Source organism: Orcinus orca, chromosome 14 (genome assembly GCF_937001465.1).
Source record: "Orcinus orca chromosome 14, mOrcOrc1.1, whole genome shotgun sequence".
Classification (NCBI taxonomy): Eukaryota; Metazoa; Chordata; class Mammalia; order Artiodactyla; family Delphinidae; genus Orcinus; species Orcinus orca.
The window spans coordinates 78757332-78771551 of record NC_064572.1 but is presented as its reverse complement, the minus strand read 5'-3'; the positions used below and the strand labels follow the sequence as shown (position 1 = coordinate 78771551).

At 47.4% G+C, this 14220-nt stretch overlaps 1 protein-coding gene across 3 annotated transcripts in view; it reads right to left on the bottom strand.

Moving 5' to 3' along the window:
* GRK5 (G protein-coupled receptor kinase 5) overlaps positions 1-12191 on the bottom strand; it is a 225128-nt gene extending 212937 nt beyond the window's left edge. The window contains exon 1 of one of the 3 annotated variants that reach the window (XM_033420926.2): positions 11914-12191. In XM_033420926.2, coding sequence (XP_033276817.1) covers positions 11914-11965 — 52 coding nt within the window. In that variant the 5' untranslated portion in view covers positions 11966-12191. The remainder of the gene's footprint in view (positions 1-11913) is intronic. The other 2 variants (XM_033420925.2, XM_012531617.3) reach the window with 2 other exon arrangements.
* Positions 12192-14220: the final 2029 nt, after the last annotated feature.

The following is a 14220-nucleotide window of genomic DNA, read 5'->3' as shown; positions in this document are numbered from 1 at the left end:
CCAGCATTCCACTGCAACAACACTCCATTTACAAAGTCTTTCGCAATTTCTCCTAACACACCTTCGTTTCATGGGAAACTATAAACAGAGATATGGGAAGGCACTACAACTTATTGTTGACTGAAAACAGCTGCAGAAGTACGTGGATACTAGGATCCCATTTGTGTCAAATGTATCTGTATGTTCATGAGTGCACATACATAGAGATCTGGGAAAATGTCCATCTAAATGCTGACAGTAACTATCTCTGAGGGATGGAACGGGTAGCAGGGGCACATGGGAGGAGGGAGATTTTGACTTTCTTCTTGATGTTGTGCGCTGTTGTTTGCATTTTCTTTAGCAAGCAAGTATTGTCTGTGCAAATGTTTGAAAACCTTCAAATTTAGATAGAATGACTCCTATTGAATTGTGAGTCACAGCGGCACACTTGATTCTTTGGCAAATGTCTCATGCACGTTAGTGTTGATGTTCCCACTAGCTGGTAAGATTATTGAGGGCAGCAGCCGTGATGGAGCAGAATGTCAGGGTAGAGACTGGGCTTGGCGCTGGGTCCGGGCTGTGGAACTAGCAGGATGCTCCAGGACAAGGCATTTATTGGGTTGGCCAGAAGGTTCTTTCTGGTTTTTCTGTAAGAAGTTACAGAAAAGCCCGAACGAACCTTCTGGCCAACCCAATACCTCTCGGAGCCTTCGATTCTTCATCTATAAACTGGGGAAGAACAAAACATACCTCACAGGGCTGTAAAAAGCAAATGAAACCATGGGCACCAAGGACTCTATAATTCCTAAACAATTCTGTTAAAAGGAAGAAGGCGGGAATCCCCCGGCAGTCCAGTGGTTAAGACTGAGCTTTCAATGACGAGGGCATGGGTTCAATCTCTAGTCGGGGAGCTAGTCCCACAAGCCGAGAGGCATGGCCAAATAAATAAAAATAAAAATATCTTTATTAAAAAAAACAAAGAAGAAGGGAAGCTCCATTGCTTCCTGTCCTCCATTCAGAGCCTAGCATGGTGCCTAGCACATAAGCAGACCTAACTAAATACTGGATTTACGACCCTAGGGAAGATGCAGAAGCCAATCTAGGGCTATCGCCCTCGGAATTCTGCTTGCAGGGATCCCCAAAGCTCTATACTTTAGGAAGACATTTAGAACGCAGAGGCCCACCGTGGAAGAATGAAATTATAAGCAGACATAGGTCCACTTCTCTGAACAGGCCTCTCAAGTCCTCGACCCCCTCACAGCCACTCCTGAAATGTTTGTAAGCTGCCCAAAAAAACTAGCAAAAGCACCAGGCATCAGGACGTAAAACAATTAGCCACCCAAGAGTTACCAAAACGTAAACTGAGACGCGTCCTTGAAGGGAACCTGAAGACTAACCCTCACCTTAGTCACCCATTGAACCGACGAGGAAACCAGGTTTTGCTCTTCTTTAATTTGTATTCTGCTATGTTATAAGAGAATTAAGCTTTAATTCTCAAAAGTCCTCTAATTGGATACTATCCATGGGAAGACATCTGGGGCAAATATCTAGGCCTGGTGCATTCCACTGCAAGTGATGGTTAGTGGTTTGGGGAATGAGTGTGAGGCAGAATAACCAGTGGTTACTAATTATTATATAGCACAGGGTTTGGCATCCTCCATAAAGCCCCGTCAGGTCGACCCCTTCCTCTTCAGAGAGGATTACAGGATTGACTGTTTAGAAATTTCTTCTCTGAGTTAACATACGTTTTCCTTGTCTTAATTGGATCCAGCCTCTTTGCCCATGAGCAAACAGGCAATTTTTCTATAAAGATTCTATCCTTCAAATGCCAGGTCATCAGCCATTGCTGGATCTGGAAGGATCCGTGTTTGGCTTCCTATTTTCTTTCCATTTGCTCAGCCTCGTTCTAGCAGTGATGTGAAAAGCATGTGAAGACTGTGTCCTAAGCTACCTTCAGTTTAACCAAAAAAAGGTATGAGTGTTATCAGCATGAAACATCTCCGACCCACACAGAGCCTCAGAATTGGGGAGAACTGTTTGCCCCGAATGTTTGGACGAATGCAAATATTTATTTCTTCCAAAACAAGTAAAAACAAACCACTTCCAATTTGGGGGTCGGGGTGGGGAAGTCTGCCAGACATTTTTCACAGTTAAGACAAACATTTGGAAAACATTTTCCAATTTGCCCTATACCCTTAGTTAATCTTTCTTAACCGTGTTGAATCATCTCCTAATTTACCATCTACTGCAACATCAAGGCCACTTCTTGAGGACCTTAGTTTCTTGGCTCTTCCCCCTCCTCCACAAAACTTAGATATATATCAGTCATTCCCAAATCAAGGTTTGTTGAACACCTACTACGTTCCAGGCACACACTCGTCTGACTGACAGCCTCCCTAATCTGTGACTGTAGGCTTAGTGGCATCAACCCACTACAGCACTCGGCTTGAGAAAAGTGGGATTTTGAGACATCTTTGCCATTCAAGCCTGCGGCCCAATTCTTTGTCCCCATCCCACCCCTATTTGTCCTAGAGCTTGGGGTTCCTTCTCGGGGGATGTTATCTAAGCATCCTAACAAGCTGTTCCTCAGCGCCCAGACACTGTTAGGACGGAGCAGAGTGCATTCCTGCAACAGCCATCAGAAAGCCGTTTTTCATGGCCCATTTGTTGACCCTCCTCCAGCTTGTTTCCATTTCACAAGTGGTGCTAAGACCTGTGCCAAGATGGAATTCCATTTTCAAATGAGGTTTCATAAGACCTTTTATCAGATATGCAGAGCAATTACACTGGCTGGGTTCTCTCCACCCTGTAGTGGGTCATTCTATCCTTCACCCCCCACTTCCCTTCCTGAAGCGGTTAAGTTTGGAGCTTCACCTTCTCTGCAGGAGCAGATCAAAGGCTTGACTCCCTGTCCCCTCATTCGTGCTGCCTCCTCTCCAGCAGGATGTCTCAAGTTTGACAGCAACCCCCAAGGAAGAGACTCTCAGCTCCCAAAGATCCTTGAAAAGTGAAGTTCCTAAGTTAATGCAAAATGCACCCACGCATGCATGGTCTGGTTTCTAAATGCAAATACCCACAAGGTTACCCTTGCGACATGGAAAGGGTTAACTCTGAGAGAGCTTTTCTGGGGGAAAAGGCTGCTTCACACATTCTCTTTGGGAGGAAGAGGGGGTGTGCCCTGCGATGTGGCCGAGAAACCACTCCAGTAGGTAACCCCCATCCCAGCCCCCTACTTTTCTATTAGTAAAGAAAGCTGCAGAGGGCTTCCCTGGTGGCGCAGTGGTTGACAGTCCGCCTGCCGATGCAGGGAACATGGGTTCGTGTCCCGGTCCGGGAAGATCCCACATGCCGCGGAGCGGCTGAGCCATGGCCGCTGAGCCTGCGCGTCCGGAGCCTGTGCTCCGCGACGGGAGAGGCCACCACAGTGAGAGGCCCGCGTACCGCAGAAAAAAAAAAAAAAAAAAAAGAAAAGAAAGCTGCAGAGACATGAGCATATACCTAAGGTGCATCAGGCAGAGCTGCAGGGGAACAAGGATCTCCCAAGGGGTAGCAAGCACCCAAGGAAGGGGAGCTCGGGCAGACATGACCTGCACGTGGCAAGCCAACATCAGCAGGAACTGGCCTGTCCAGTGCCCATGTCTTGGCCCTGCCAAGCAAAGGGAGCAGGGCCGCCACCGCTGACATGTCCCTACCACCGCCCATCTCGTTTAATCCCCTGTCCCTCAGGGGCAATTCTTTGGCTACTCAGGATTCTCCCCAAGCCCTGCCAGGAAGAAGAAGGCCAAGAGGCTGACCTTGCTCTTTGGTTGTGCTGGTATGTGTCAGGGAGGGGGGAACGCAGGTAGAACACAGGTGATGGGGGCTTCAGAACGGATCGCAGCCATGTGTGCACACATGCACAGGTGCAGGCACGTTTATATATGTCTCCCCCTTGTCAATCACAGATGCAGTCGAGCTGATAAACAGTTCTACTTTTAAAAGGGGAACACCCACTGTGAGGACTCACTTTATGGTAGTCATTCATAGCCTAGCAGGAATTACTTTATCCAACTGCTCTCAAACTGGCATTTAGCTGAAGTCAGGGTCTGGAGGGCAATTAGATTCCCATTTTGCCCCTTTTCCCCAGGAAATCTGTAAGAGACCCTCTTTCTCTTCCACAAGTGCAACCTCAGGGCATTTACATTTAGAAACCATACCGCCCAGAGAAATGGCTTTGGTTTTTTGGTTTTCGGTTTTTGTGGGAGTTTGGGGCTTATGTTATTACAGGGGAGGCGAAAGATTTCTTTTGGAACGTTAAAGGATTTTGAAGGGCTTCTCTAGAAAAGTCTGCAATTCAAGTAACCTTGGACAAGTGACTCCCTTTCTTTCCTCTCGCTTTTCCTCATCTGAAAAGCAGGGGTGACCTCTATTCTGGAAAGTGGAGAACAGATCAGTAGACCCACCGAGAAGCCTTGGGGCAGCCCCAGCCCTGGCCGTCCCGTGGACCTCTGCCACTTCTCAACCTATGAATGTTCTTATCTGTTTATCTCCGTTTCTTTTACTTTCTGCACAGGCCCCAGAAGTTCTCCTTTAAGGTTTATTTCATCATTGCCTTTTAAAAAAATACTGATACTCCACCGACCACAAATTCCTAGAGACAAAACAGGCCCTATGGAAATGAGCCTAATTTATTGCTGACTTCTGCCAGGAGGAGGTTACCAGTCGACTCCCTGGCACAACTTCAGACAGAGTTCTGTGCTTCCGACCCCAAAGAACAGCAGCGCACTGTTTCATTGTTTCAAATAATCATGTTGCTTTCTAAGTGTGTTCTAACTGGGTTATCGTTAAAAGGTTTCAAATCGCACAGGAAACAGTTTTTAAAGAGAAATCATTTTAAACCGGGTGCAGGAATAGTGTGTTCTTGACATCTTTCTCCATGATCTTCTTTCAATCTGGCGTGTTCAAAAGAAAATGGAAACCCTTAAACTTGTTTTACCTATTTTCCCGCTCATTTTAGACTGTCTTTTTGAAATCCATAGAAAGAGGCTTTGTTTTTTTTCCTTCTTTCTGAGGATTTACTGTACACACGACTTTTTGTTTTTATTAATAAAATGATGGTTTTAAAATATCCTCACCTCAGGAGTTTCGAGAAGGAACATGGATGGAGCCCTGTGCGCATCTATAACATGCACTTAATTTAAATCATGGGGCTTCCCTGGTGGCGCAGTGGTTGAGTCTGCCTGCCGATGCAGGGGACGCGGGTTTGTGCCCCGGTACGGGAGGGTCCCACATGCCGCGGAGCGGCTGGGCCCGTTGGCCCTGGCCGCTGGGGCTGCGCGTCCGGAGCCTGTGCTCCACAACGGGAAAGGCCACAACAGTGAGGGGCCCGTGTACCGCAAAAAAAAAATTTAAATCAGGATAGTCAGTTGCTCAATCTAGGCAAATTTCCCAACAAGATATGAAAAAAAATGGGAAGGGGAGGAATATGGGTGGCTTACTATCACCACCAACATCTATGATTGTCCTTGAACTGCATTTTTCTCTGATGTGACTCAGTCCTAATCCCTGATCCCCCAGCCCCCCAGCCCCTCCTGTTTCTCCCCCTCCTTCCCCTCCCTTACCTTCTCCCAGTTTTCATGTCAGAAGTTATGGGGTTATCACACTCATTTAATTCAAGGTGTAGAACTCTAGAGAAGCTCTGTCCAAGTGAACTTTCTGCAGTGCTGGGAATGCTCTACATCTGTACCATCCAACAGGGTAGCAGTAGCCACACGTGACTGGTGAGCACTTGAGACGTGGTTGGCTTCAGGAATGGAGTGTTTCCCTTTAATTAATTTAAACGTAAACAGCCACATGCAGCTGGTAGCTACCATGTTGGACAGCACATCTTTAGAGGACTAGACAGACGCCTTTAACACTTTCAGGTCATTCCAGGCTCCACCAGAGGACATGCTCAAACCAATTCCAAGAAAAAGCCAGAAAGGAAGGCGGCCTCCACCATCTTTACCCCTGAACTGCAGCCCATCAGCCCTGCCCAGGCTGCTGCCCTAGGAAGACCACCAAGGTCCCACCTGGAAGGCACCTCCGCACACCACTTTCCTCTTGGATCTTATTCCTCAACCAAAGGGTCCTCTTGCTATTGTTTTCAGTGGTTTCCATTTGTAGGAACTGACTGTCATAAAAACAGTACCTTGGAAAATTAGCAGTTGTCTTCCAGATTCGGGCCTATCCCTCAGGTATGACTTCTGAATTATCCTTAAACTGTGTTTTGGTCCCTCAGGCTAGTGTTCAAGTTCTAGGCACAGCAGAGTCAACAGAGAGTTCCCAGCTAAGCGGGTCACACAACAGACAGCTTCAGCTCTTCGGGGGAAAAATCAGGTTCTATTCAGACCTGATTTATCAGTTTAAAAGCCTAAGAAGATAATGATGATGCCCAATTCCATCTCTTCACCCACCTCCAGCTGCATCTCATCAAGGCTGAACATACAAAATGTCACCTCCAACAGAGTCCTTCAACAATCAAATGCTGAATGAATGAATGATTTTTACCCTTGTAAGAACTTCAGAAGACAATTTAAGAATGGTTAACCCAAAATGAGAAACTGGCGGAGGGGGCAAGGTCTAGTCAGGACATAAATGCTTTCTCTTTAAAAGGCAGCACAATTTATACCAAATGGGGTGTTTCCTCCAGTGTCTGAATGGTACCAGATGGAACAATATTGTCTTTACCCCCAAAAGATAAAATTTTAAGTTTTACTTATGGATTAAAATCTTTTCAATGTTTAGGATATTTTTAAATAAAAATTTTCACTGAAATGTAATAGGATGTGTTTCAAAGTAGAAATCACTCCTATTATTTAAGCCCACATAATCTATTTTAATCATTTAAAATCACATCTTAAAACCCTTTATCTTCACTATTCTATTTTGAAGTGAGGTGTAGGGGCTAGGGGTTGTAAGACTGAAGAAATTCCTGATTTCCTTTTCTATGTGTCACCTGTTTTTAAGTCACTTTCTATTGTTTTCTCAAATTTCATTTCTGAATTGCATGATCTACTGCAGTGAAATCTTTTTGTAACCATAAGCCTTTTTTATTTCAAAAATGACTAGATACCATAATACTTTACCTTGAGCTACAAATATACTGGCAACAAATATTAACATTAAGTATTACCTGCAGTCCTGGAACCATTTCACTAGAACACTGTAAATTCCCAGGTCTGGGTTAAATGGCCCTTGGTAAAGGTGAATTTGGTCCTATACTGAGCTCTTTCCTGAAATTCACTTGGATGTTACCGAAGTCTTCGGCCCACACCCAAAGGGTATCATTTGGCAGGCCACTACAAGAATTATGGCTGGGATTCCCTGGTGGCGCAGTGGTTGAGAGTCCACCTGCTGATGCAGGGGACACAGGTTCGTGCCCTGGTCCAGGAGGATCCCACATGCCGCGGAGCGGCTGGGCCCGTGAGCCATGGCCGCTGAGCCTGCGCGTCCGGAGCCTGTGCTCCGCAACAGGAGAGGCCACAGCAGTGAGAGGCCCGCGTAACGCAAAAAAAAAAAAAAAAAAAGAATTATGGCTGCTGAAGATATAATTTAAACAAGGATTAGTTTGGGGACTGGAAGAATCAAGCGTTTTGGAGTGTAGAATCTGACAAGAAGCGGCTAAGCTACTGAAAGACGAGAGTCTTGTGGGCATTTATCTGATGGTTTTAAAAACAGGCAGCTAGATTAAGTAAAATCATCACTGGAAATCTTTCTGTAGGAAAGCAAGGCCTCTGAAAACAATTGCTTTTGGTTTCTCCACCTCCAAGTTGTCAGTACTGAAAAGAAACTCAGAAAAAGTAAAAGGCAGTTTCATTTAATGACAGCTTGGTACTTAATAGGCCCAGCGGCTTTTACACACGCTGAGCAGCCTGCACCCAGGATGCAAAGCTGCCGCTCTTCTGTGCGGGAAGCTTGAAGCGAGAAGCCACGGGGTGGATTAAGTACGCCTGCCGATAGCAGTAGGAGGGCTGCGGGCTTCAGAGACATCCCGATGTTCTAAGAACGGAATACACTGATGTTTTTGGTTCTGTCATCGTGAACTAGGGTGCAAGGGGAAGAGGGAAGAGGGGCAACAAGGGCTTTCAGCCCCGCTGTGGAATGCTGAGTCTGTCTGGGCAGAGCATGCCCCTCGCCGGCTGCATGCGGGTCCCCTCTCCTCTCCAGCCCTCCCCAGCCTCTGCTCTCACCTTTCCCCAGGTCCCCAATCTTAATCATCAGGAAGAGCCGGGCCAACAAATTTACAGAGATATCTGAGTCAAAGGCTCTTGCATATTCTGGTTTTTGACATCCAAGGGCAAAGTCATTATGTTTTTGACTTCTCAGTTCCTGTACTCAGTGCCTGCTAGTATCACGCTCAGGAAAATGTGATCAATACTCCCTCTCTGTCGTCTTTATTGATCAACTATGGCTACTGCTGGCCTGTGAAGAAAGGAAAGGTGGGCCTTTTCAAAATTTCTGCTCCACACCGTTCACTCAGGAGTGAGGCAACAGATCGAGAATATGACAAAAACACAAAAACCTTTACTGCAACAATAAAACCAAAAGGAAACACACAAAAGGCCCTCTGCAAACACTCTTTCTCACTACTATTATTTCAGCACTAGCACGCTTGCCAATTTTCTGAGATTCTGAAATGTAAATAGATAGACAGATAAAGTTAGTCTGGGTCTCTTTTCATTAAATGCTTAATCACTTAGCTCATTTCCATAAATTGGCATGAATTCAGTCTCAACTTCTTTCTTTTTTTCCCTAACCACTCACTTTTTAGGAGAGTAAGCTGAAGTTCCTAAGGGTGATCAAGTTGATGTTTTCTCATGAGACCAGAACAAAATACATTTGGGCGGTTTAAAATTTTGAACCCAGATCTCTATCTTATTTCAAAACAACTGTCACAAAGGTGCAATCTGCCTTCCTATGTTTTCTAATTACTAACGATGAATCATTTTTACTCTAATTCACTTATAGATTTTCTATCTTATTGCTATATTCATTTTTCCACTTTATACATGTATTATTATGGTAAGAATCTGAACTTACAATGAATTTAGAAGACATCTGCCTTTAAGAATGCGTAACAATAACAAAAGATAGGCCCCAAAATTACCCACCAACATGGACAACTACAAATTCCTTCATAGCATTTGCAAAGTATGTCTGTCTTTCTTCAAGGCCTGTTTCTCTATTGTTTGGGACAAATGTGATTTTTACTTGAAAGCCACATTTTAAATTGTTTACAGTGTATTTTGTTAAGTGAACTAAATTAAATTTCGTATTTACCAATCATATTTCTCATCTATAACCATTCACAAGAATCTTCAAGAAGTGATTTTAAACATTCTAAACAACTCAGATTTTTAAAGATACTATAAATTTTATGTTAGATCTTTCACTAAACTGACTAGAACTTTCGTTTCTGAATATTTGGGTAATACGATTATTAGGAAAATTACTTAATTGAAAAGGACTTCAACTACATGAGAATCGAGAAGAGAAAAATTAATTGCTTTTATTTCTAAAAGCTTCTACATTAATTAGAATATATGTACTCAAATCTTTAATAAAGACCCAGCAAGAAGAAAGTGGAAGCACTTAAAATCATGGATTCTCTTTAGACATATGAGAGAAAGGGGGGGAGAAACGCAAATTTCAAAATGAAGTTTCCATGTAAGCGATTAATTTTTCTCATTCACGTGTCAGTTTCTCTGTATCCTTAGAGGCAAGGCCCCCTCCATTTCAAAGGCGTCAATCAGGAGCCTATTTTCTCACCATGAGATGACTACCAAACTCTCAAAGAGAAATTGAAAAGACTTTAAAAGGAAAAGGAAGTGAAAGGCACATTCTTGGGAACTTTTAATCACTGTAATTCGGTCATTCCATATAAGCCTCCAGACTGTAGCCCTCTTTCCTAAGCCTCTGAAAAAAACAATTTGTTAAAAAAAAAAAACAATTTTTAACCTGACAGACAAAATTATCAAGTGGTGAATTCATTTTGGTGGAAAAAAAAAAATGGGGAGACCAAACTGGGGGAGAAAATTGATAATACTTTGCCCACTCCAAGCAAAACATTTTAAAAGAAGCAACCAAATGCTGAGAGAAGAAAAAAGCAAGCTCCAGGTAAACGAATGTGTAGAGCAGCAAATCTAGGCAGCCCAATTCCCCAGGCAACAGGAGACACCAGTGAAACTTGCGAAGCCTCCAGTACCATCATATCCAATGATTTCCCAGGAAAAAATTTCAGAATGGAGAGAGGGTGAAAACTTTCCCAGCCCCCGAGCCCTGAGATGTACAACCATATTCCACCACTAGGTGGCGACTGCTAAGGCTGGGAGCGGGGGAGGGGGGCTGTTTTGTCCGCTTTTCCCCCTACAGGACTCACTGCCCCGTTCAGGAGACAGCCCACCAGCCCCCACCTTGATCCAATTTGCTAAAATGTCCCGTTAGGAAAACAGAAAACTTTCATGCTTTAGAACCTGAAGTCACCAAGTAACAGCCTCTCTTAAAAGTCTGTTCACACCAAAGCTGAGCAATGGGAGGGACAGACCTGCACATTTTCAACTCTGCTGGAGTTTTCAAAGCAAATCTTCCAGGCTGCTGCTTTAGAGACAAGTGACACCGAAATTACGACGTGAGTTGCTGAGCTGTGCATCACCTACTCACACAGCGTGTACAGTGCCACAAGGTGATGGAACCGTCTGGATAAACATGAATCGTTTTATTGTTGGCCAGAAAGTCTTCCTTCATTCATTAAAGTGGGTGAATGAAAATATTAAGAAGTAAATAAGGCGTTTTCGTGGGCTGCTCCCCGAGTATCCTTCTGAAGTCAAGACCTTACGTAGACTGCCTACTACCTTGGGTGTCAAATAAAGCCTCCTCCCACGAAAGGGAAAACCACTTCCCCTTTCATAAAAAGGCTGCACCCAGAGCTCAAATCCTGGCAAAAGAGATGTTACATAAATTCCAGGTGTTCCCAAATATGTATGTTTACACGCACGCAATCATTTTAGGAAGCATGTAAGTTTCTGGGCCACTTTCTCTCTTTTTCTTTTCTTTTTTTTTTTTTTTTTCCATCTCAAGGAAGAGTCAGAAAGTGTGTTTATAGTCTCGACTTAGGTTCTTACCCACTCCATTTAGACGATATTTCCTGATAGCCTAATGCAAAAAAATCTAATGATTTCCATCCAAAACGCATCTAAACACTTGGCACACTTACCTTTCTTTCCTTAATTGAGCCCAAAACCAAAAAATTCACTTACCTCTCCTCCTCCCCAAAAGGCGGGGGGGGGACCCACCCCTGAAATCCTGAATTATTTTCTAGGTGAGTTGTACAGCCATCCTCTCGTTACTCTATGAACAGGCTAATTCCTCAACATCTTACTTTGCCTTTAAAAGGCTTCCTTCCACACGACGGGATTTCCCTAAGAAACATTCCCAGCGGATGGTTTCCAGCAATAGCCTATATCAACTCAGCCTGCGCAAGCAAAGACTGGCTTCTAATAATTCCCCCCTACCCCCCCCCCCGAATTCACTCACAGAACCATCCCGGGCCGACTCGGAAAAGCTATTTTATTTGCATGTTTGCCCATCTCTTCCTGAAAGCCTTTCCAACTGACCTTTCAACAGCTGCCGAGATGGCACGATCTATAAGGTTAGAGCTGGCTGGAAACTAGGGGATATTTTAGCATCCTAATCCCTGCAACCTCGACGTTTCTCCTTCTCTGCCCAAGTCCAGATTCCCTGAGCACAAGGGCAAGAACCCTGAAACGTTTGCAGAGCAGCTCTCCGAGGTGTCCTGCTCCCGACCAACTCACTGCGGGCATCCTGCACACGCACAGCCCCAGCCCACACGCCGCCCGACACCGGCACCCCGGCCCGCGGCGAATGCGCCAGGCTCGCACCAGCCCTGCTTCTTACCTTCCCTGGCTTTCAGCAAGACCGTGTTGGCCACGATGTTTTCCAGCTCCATTGACAGTCGGCGGTCAACGAGGGAGCCGGCCGGCGGGGCTGTCAGCGCCTGAGGTGCTGCCGCTGCTGCTGCCGCTGCTCGGGCTGCTGCCGCTGCTGCCGGAGCCGGGAGCGAGCAGCCCGCCTAGCCTACCGCATTATTCCTGCTCTTATCCCTCGGAGTTTCCACCTCTGCAAAGAGGAGCCGCCGCCGCCGCTTCTTCCTCCCTCTGTGTCCCCCCTCCCCCCTCCCTCAACAGTCTCCCCCCCACCCCCCACCCTCCGTGTTTCTCTGTCACTCCATTCTCCTCCCCTCGGGCTGCCTCTGATGCTTTAATGCCTCGGATGCTTCTGCCTCCCCTCGGTCCCTCCCGGGGGTGTGGTACTAGCAGGCTCGGGCGGCCGCACTGCGCAGGCGTCAGGCCGGGCCGCGCCTCCCGCTTCGGCGCTCGCGGCGCGGGGCCTGCTGGGACTTGTAGTACTCCCAGCGCCCTGCCCTGGGGCCGGGCTGGCGCTTAGCTACCAGAGTCCAAGAGCCGCCACGGGACGTGCCCTCGGAGTGAAGGCGGGGGTGCCCCAGGGCTGCTAGGGGCGGCGGGCGAATCAAAGGCGGCTCGGCCGAGCCGAAGCCCCCAGCCCTGGGGCCCGGAATCGCACGTCCACGCCTGGGGCTCCCGCTCGCCCGCTTCCCGCCCTGCCGAAAACCCAGAAATAGAAGTGCACAGGCCACGGCGGCGGCGGGCGAAGCGCCGCGGCCGGGCAGGAGTCGGTGCGGGTTCTGGCCTCCCCTCGTGGCCTGCTCGGGGTGGGAGGTCAGGCGGGCCCGACAGCGCGCCGCAGCCCGCTTCCTCTGGGGCACGCCGGGCCCACGCAGGGGCTGCCGCCCAGAGGCGGCGAGGCGCGCCCGCGGGCCCCGCACGCGGCGGCCGGCCACTGTGCGCCGTAGCACACGCACACGCACTCGGTGGCTGACAAAGGTGTACTTTGTTTCCTCCGAGGGCGCGAAGGGGTCTGCGAGTCGGTGGTGACCCGGCGCTGGCGGCCGCGTCGGTGGCCGCGCAGTCCGAGCGCCCCCCGGCGGCCGCGGGGTGGAGGCGCGGCGGCGGGTCCACGCGGACGACGGCCCCACCCCCCGACGCCCTCTGCGCCCGGGACACCCGGCTGAGACTCTGGGGATCCGGGCGTGGGAAGCGGCTGGTTTTGCACATAACCTGCCTTCCAGCACGCGGGGCCCGCAAATCAACGATCCTCATTACCACCAGACTCATTCAGATTAATAAAAATGCAGACGGAATCGCCGGAGTCAGGAACGTTAATAAGTAACAGCACCCAGTCAGTGTTGGAAATTCGTTTTCAAATTCCGGGATTATTTATCTTGGAGCTCTTAGTGCCTTTCCACTGTACCCTCAGAACATCAGACCCCAGATCTGCACTCAGCGTTGCTCCCTTGCTTCCTCTGAAGGCTCCACTCCTGGGAAATGGGCCCTGGGACACCCAGGGTCTGCGACAAGTGTCTTCCGATCTGGGGGAGGGGCGGGCTGACCCCAAGGAACAATGAGGCCTTTGCCTCATGCGCATCTTGCTTGCCGGATATCCGTTCAGAAGCCGGCTCTGGGCCTTCTCTGTCCAAAAGGAGGAAACCTTCCATCCCTAGGGCTGACAGGAAGTGGCAGGGAGGTGCCGAGAGAAACGGAGAACAATTATTATGCATTGGAGAATATAAAGAAATGAATAGACTTTCCAGGCCTTAGAAACCAGGATGGTCGCCTATTCTAACAGCACAGAATTGTCGTTTTCTGATGGAATGTATCCATCACCACCATTTCTAGTGTCTGGATTTGGATCAGTGGGTCTCCCTGTGCCTCACTTATCTTGTCTGCAAAGTGGAGAGGAAGAGTAACAATTTACCTGTCAGAAGGCAGAGAGCTGAGCAGATGATTTCTTAGGCATCTTCCACTCCAGGAATTACTATTCTAAGCATCCCGGGCTTGGTTTGGGCTGCATATCCAACTGCCCAGAGCCCTAACTTACAATGAAAGAGTCTGGAGAGATGGAGAATCCTAGAGCTGGCAGCATCTCAGAGCTCAGCAGCTATGGTGGGCCCTTGGCACTTGCTGGCAGCCTAAGGCCTGATGCAGCCCAAAGTTTACTTATTTGACTCACACACACAAAAAAAACTAAACTAAAATTGAACGCCTTTAGATGGCTTGTGCTCCACAACAGCCTTCTAAAGCTTTCATGTGCACACAGATCACCTAAGGGATCTTGTTAAAATAC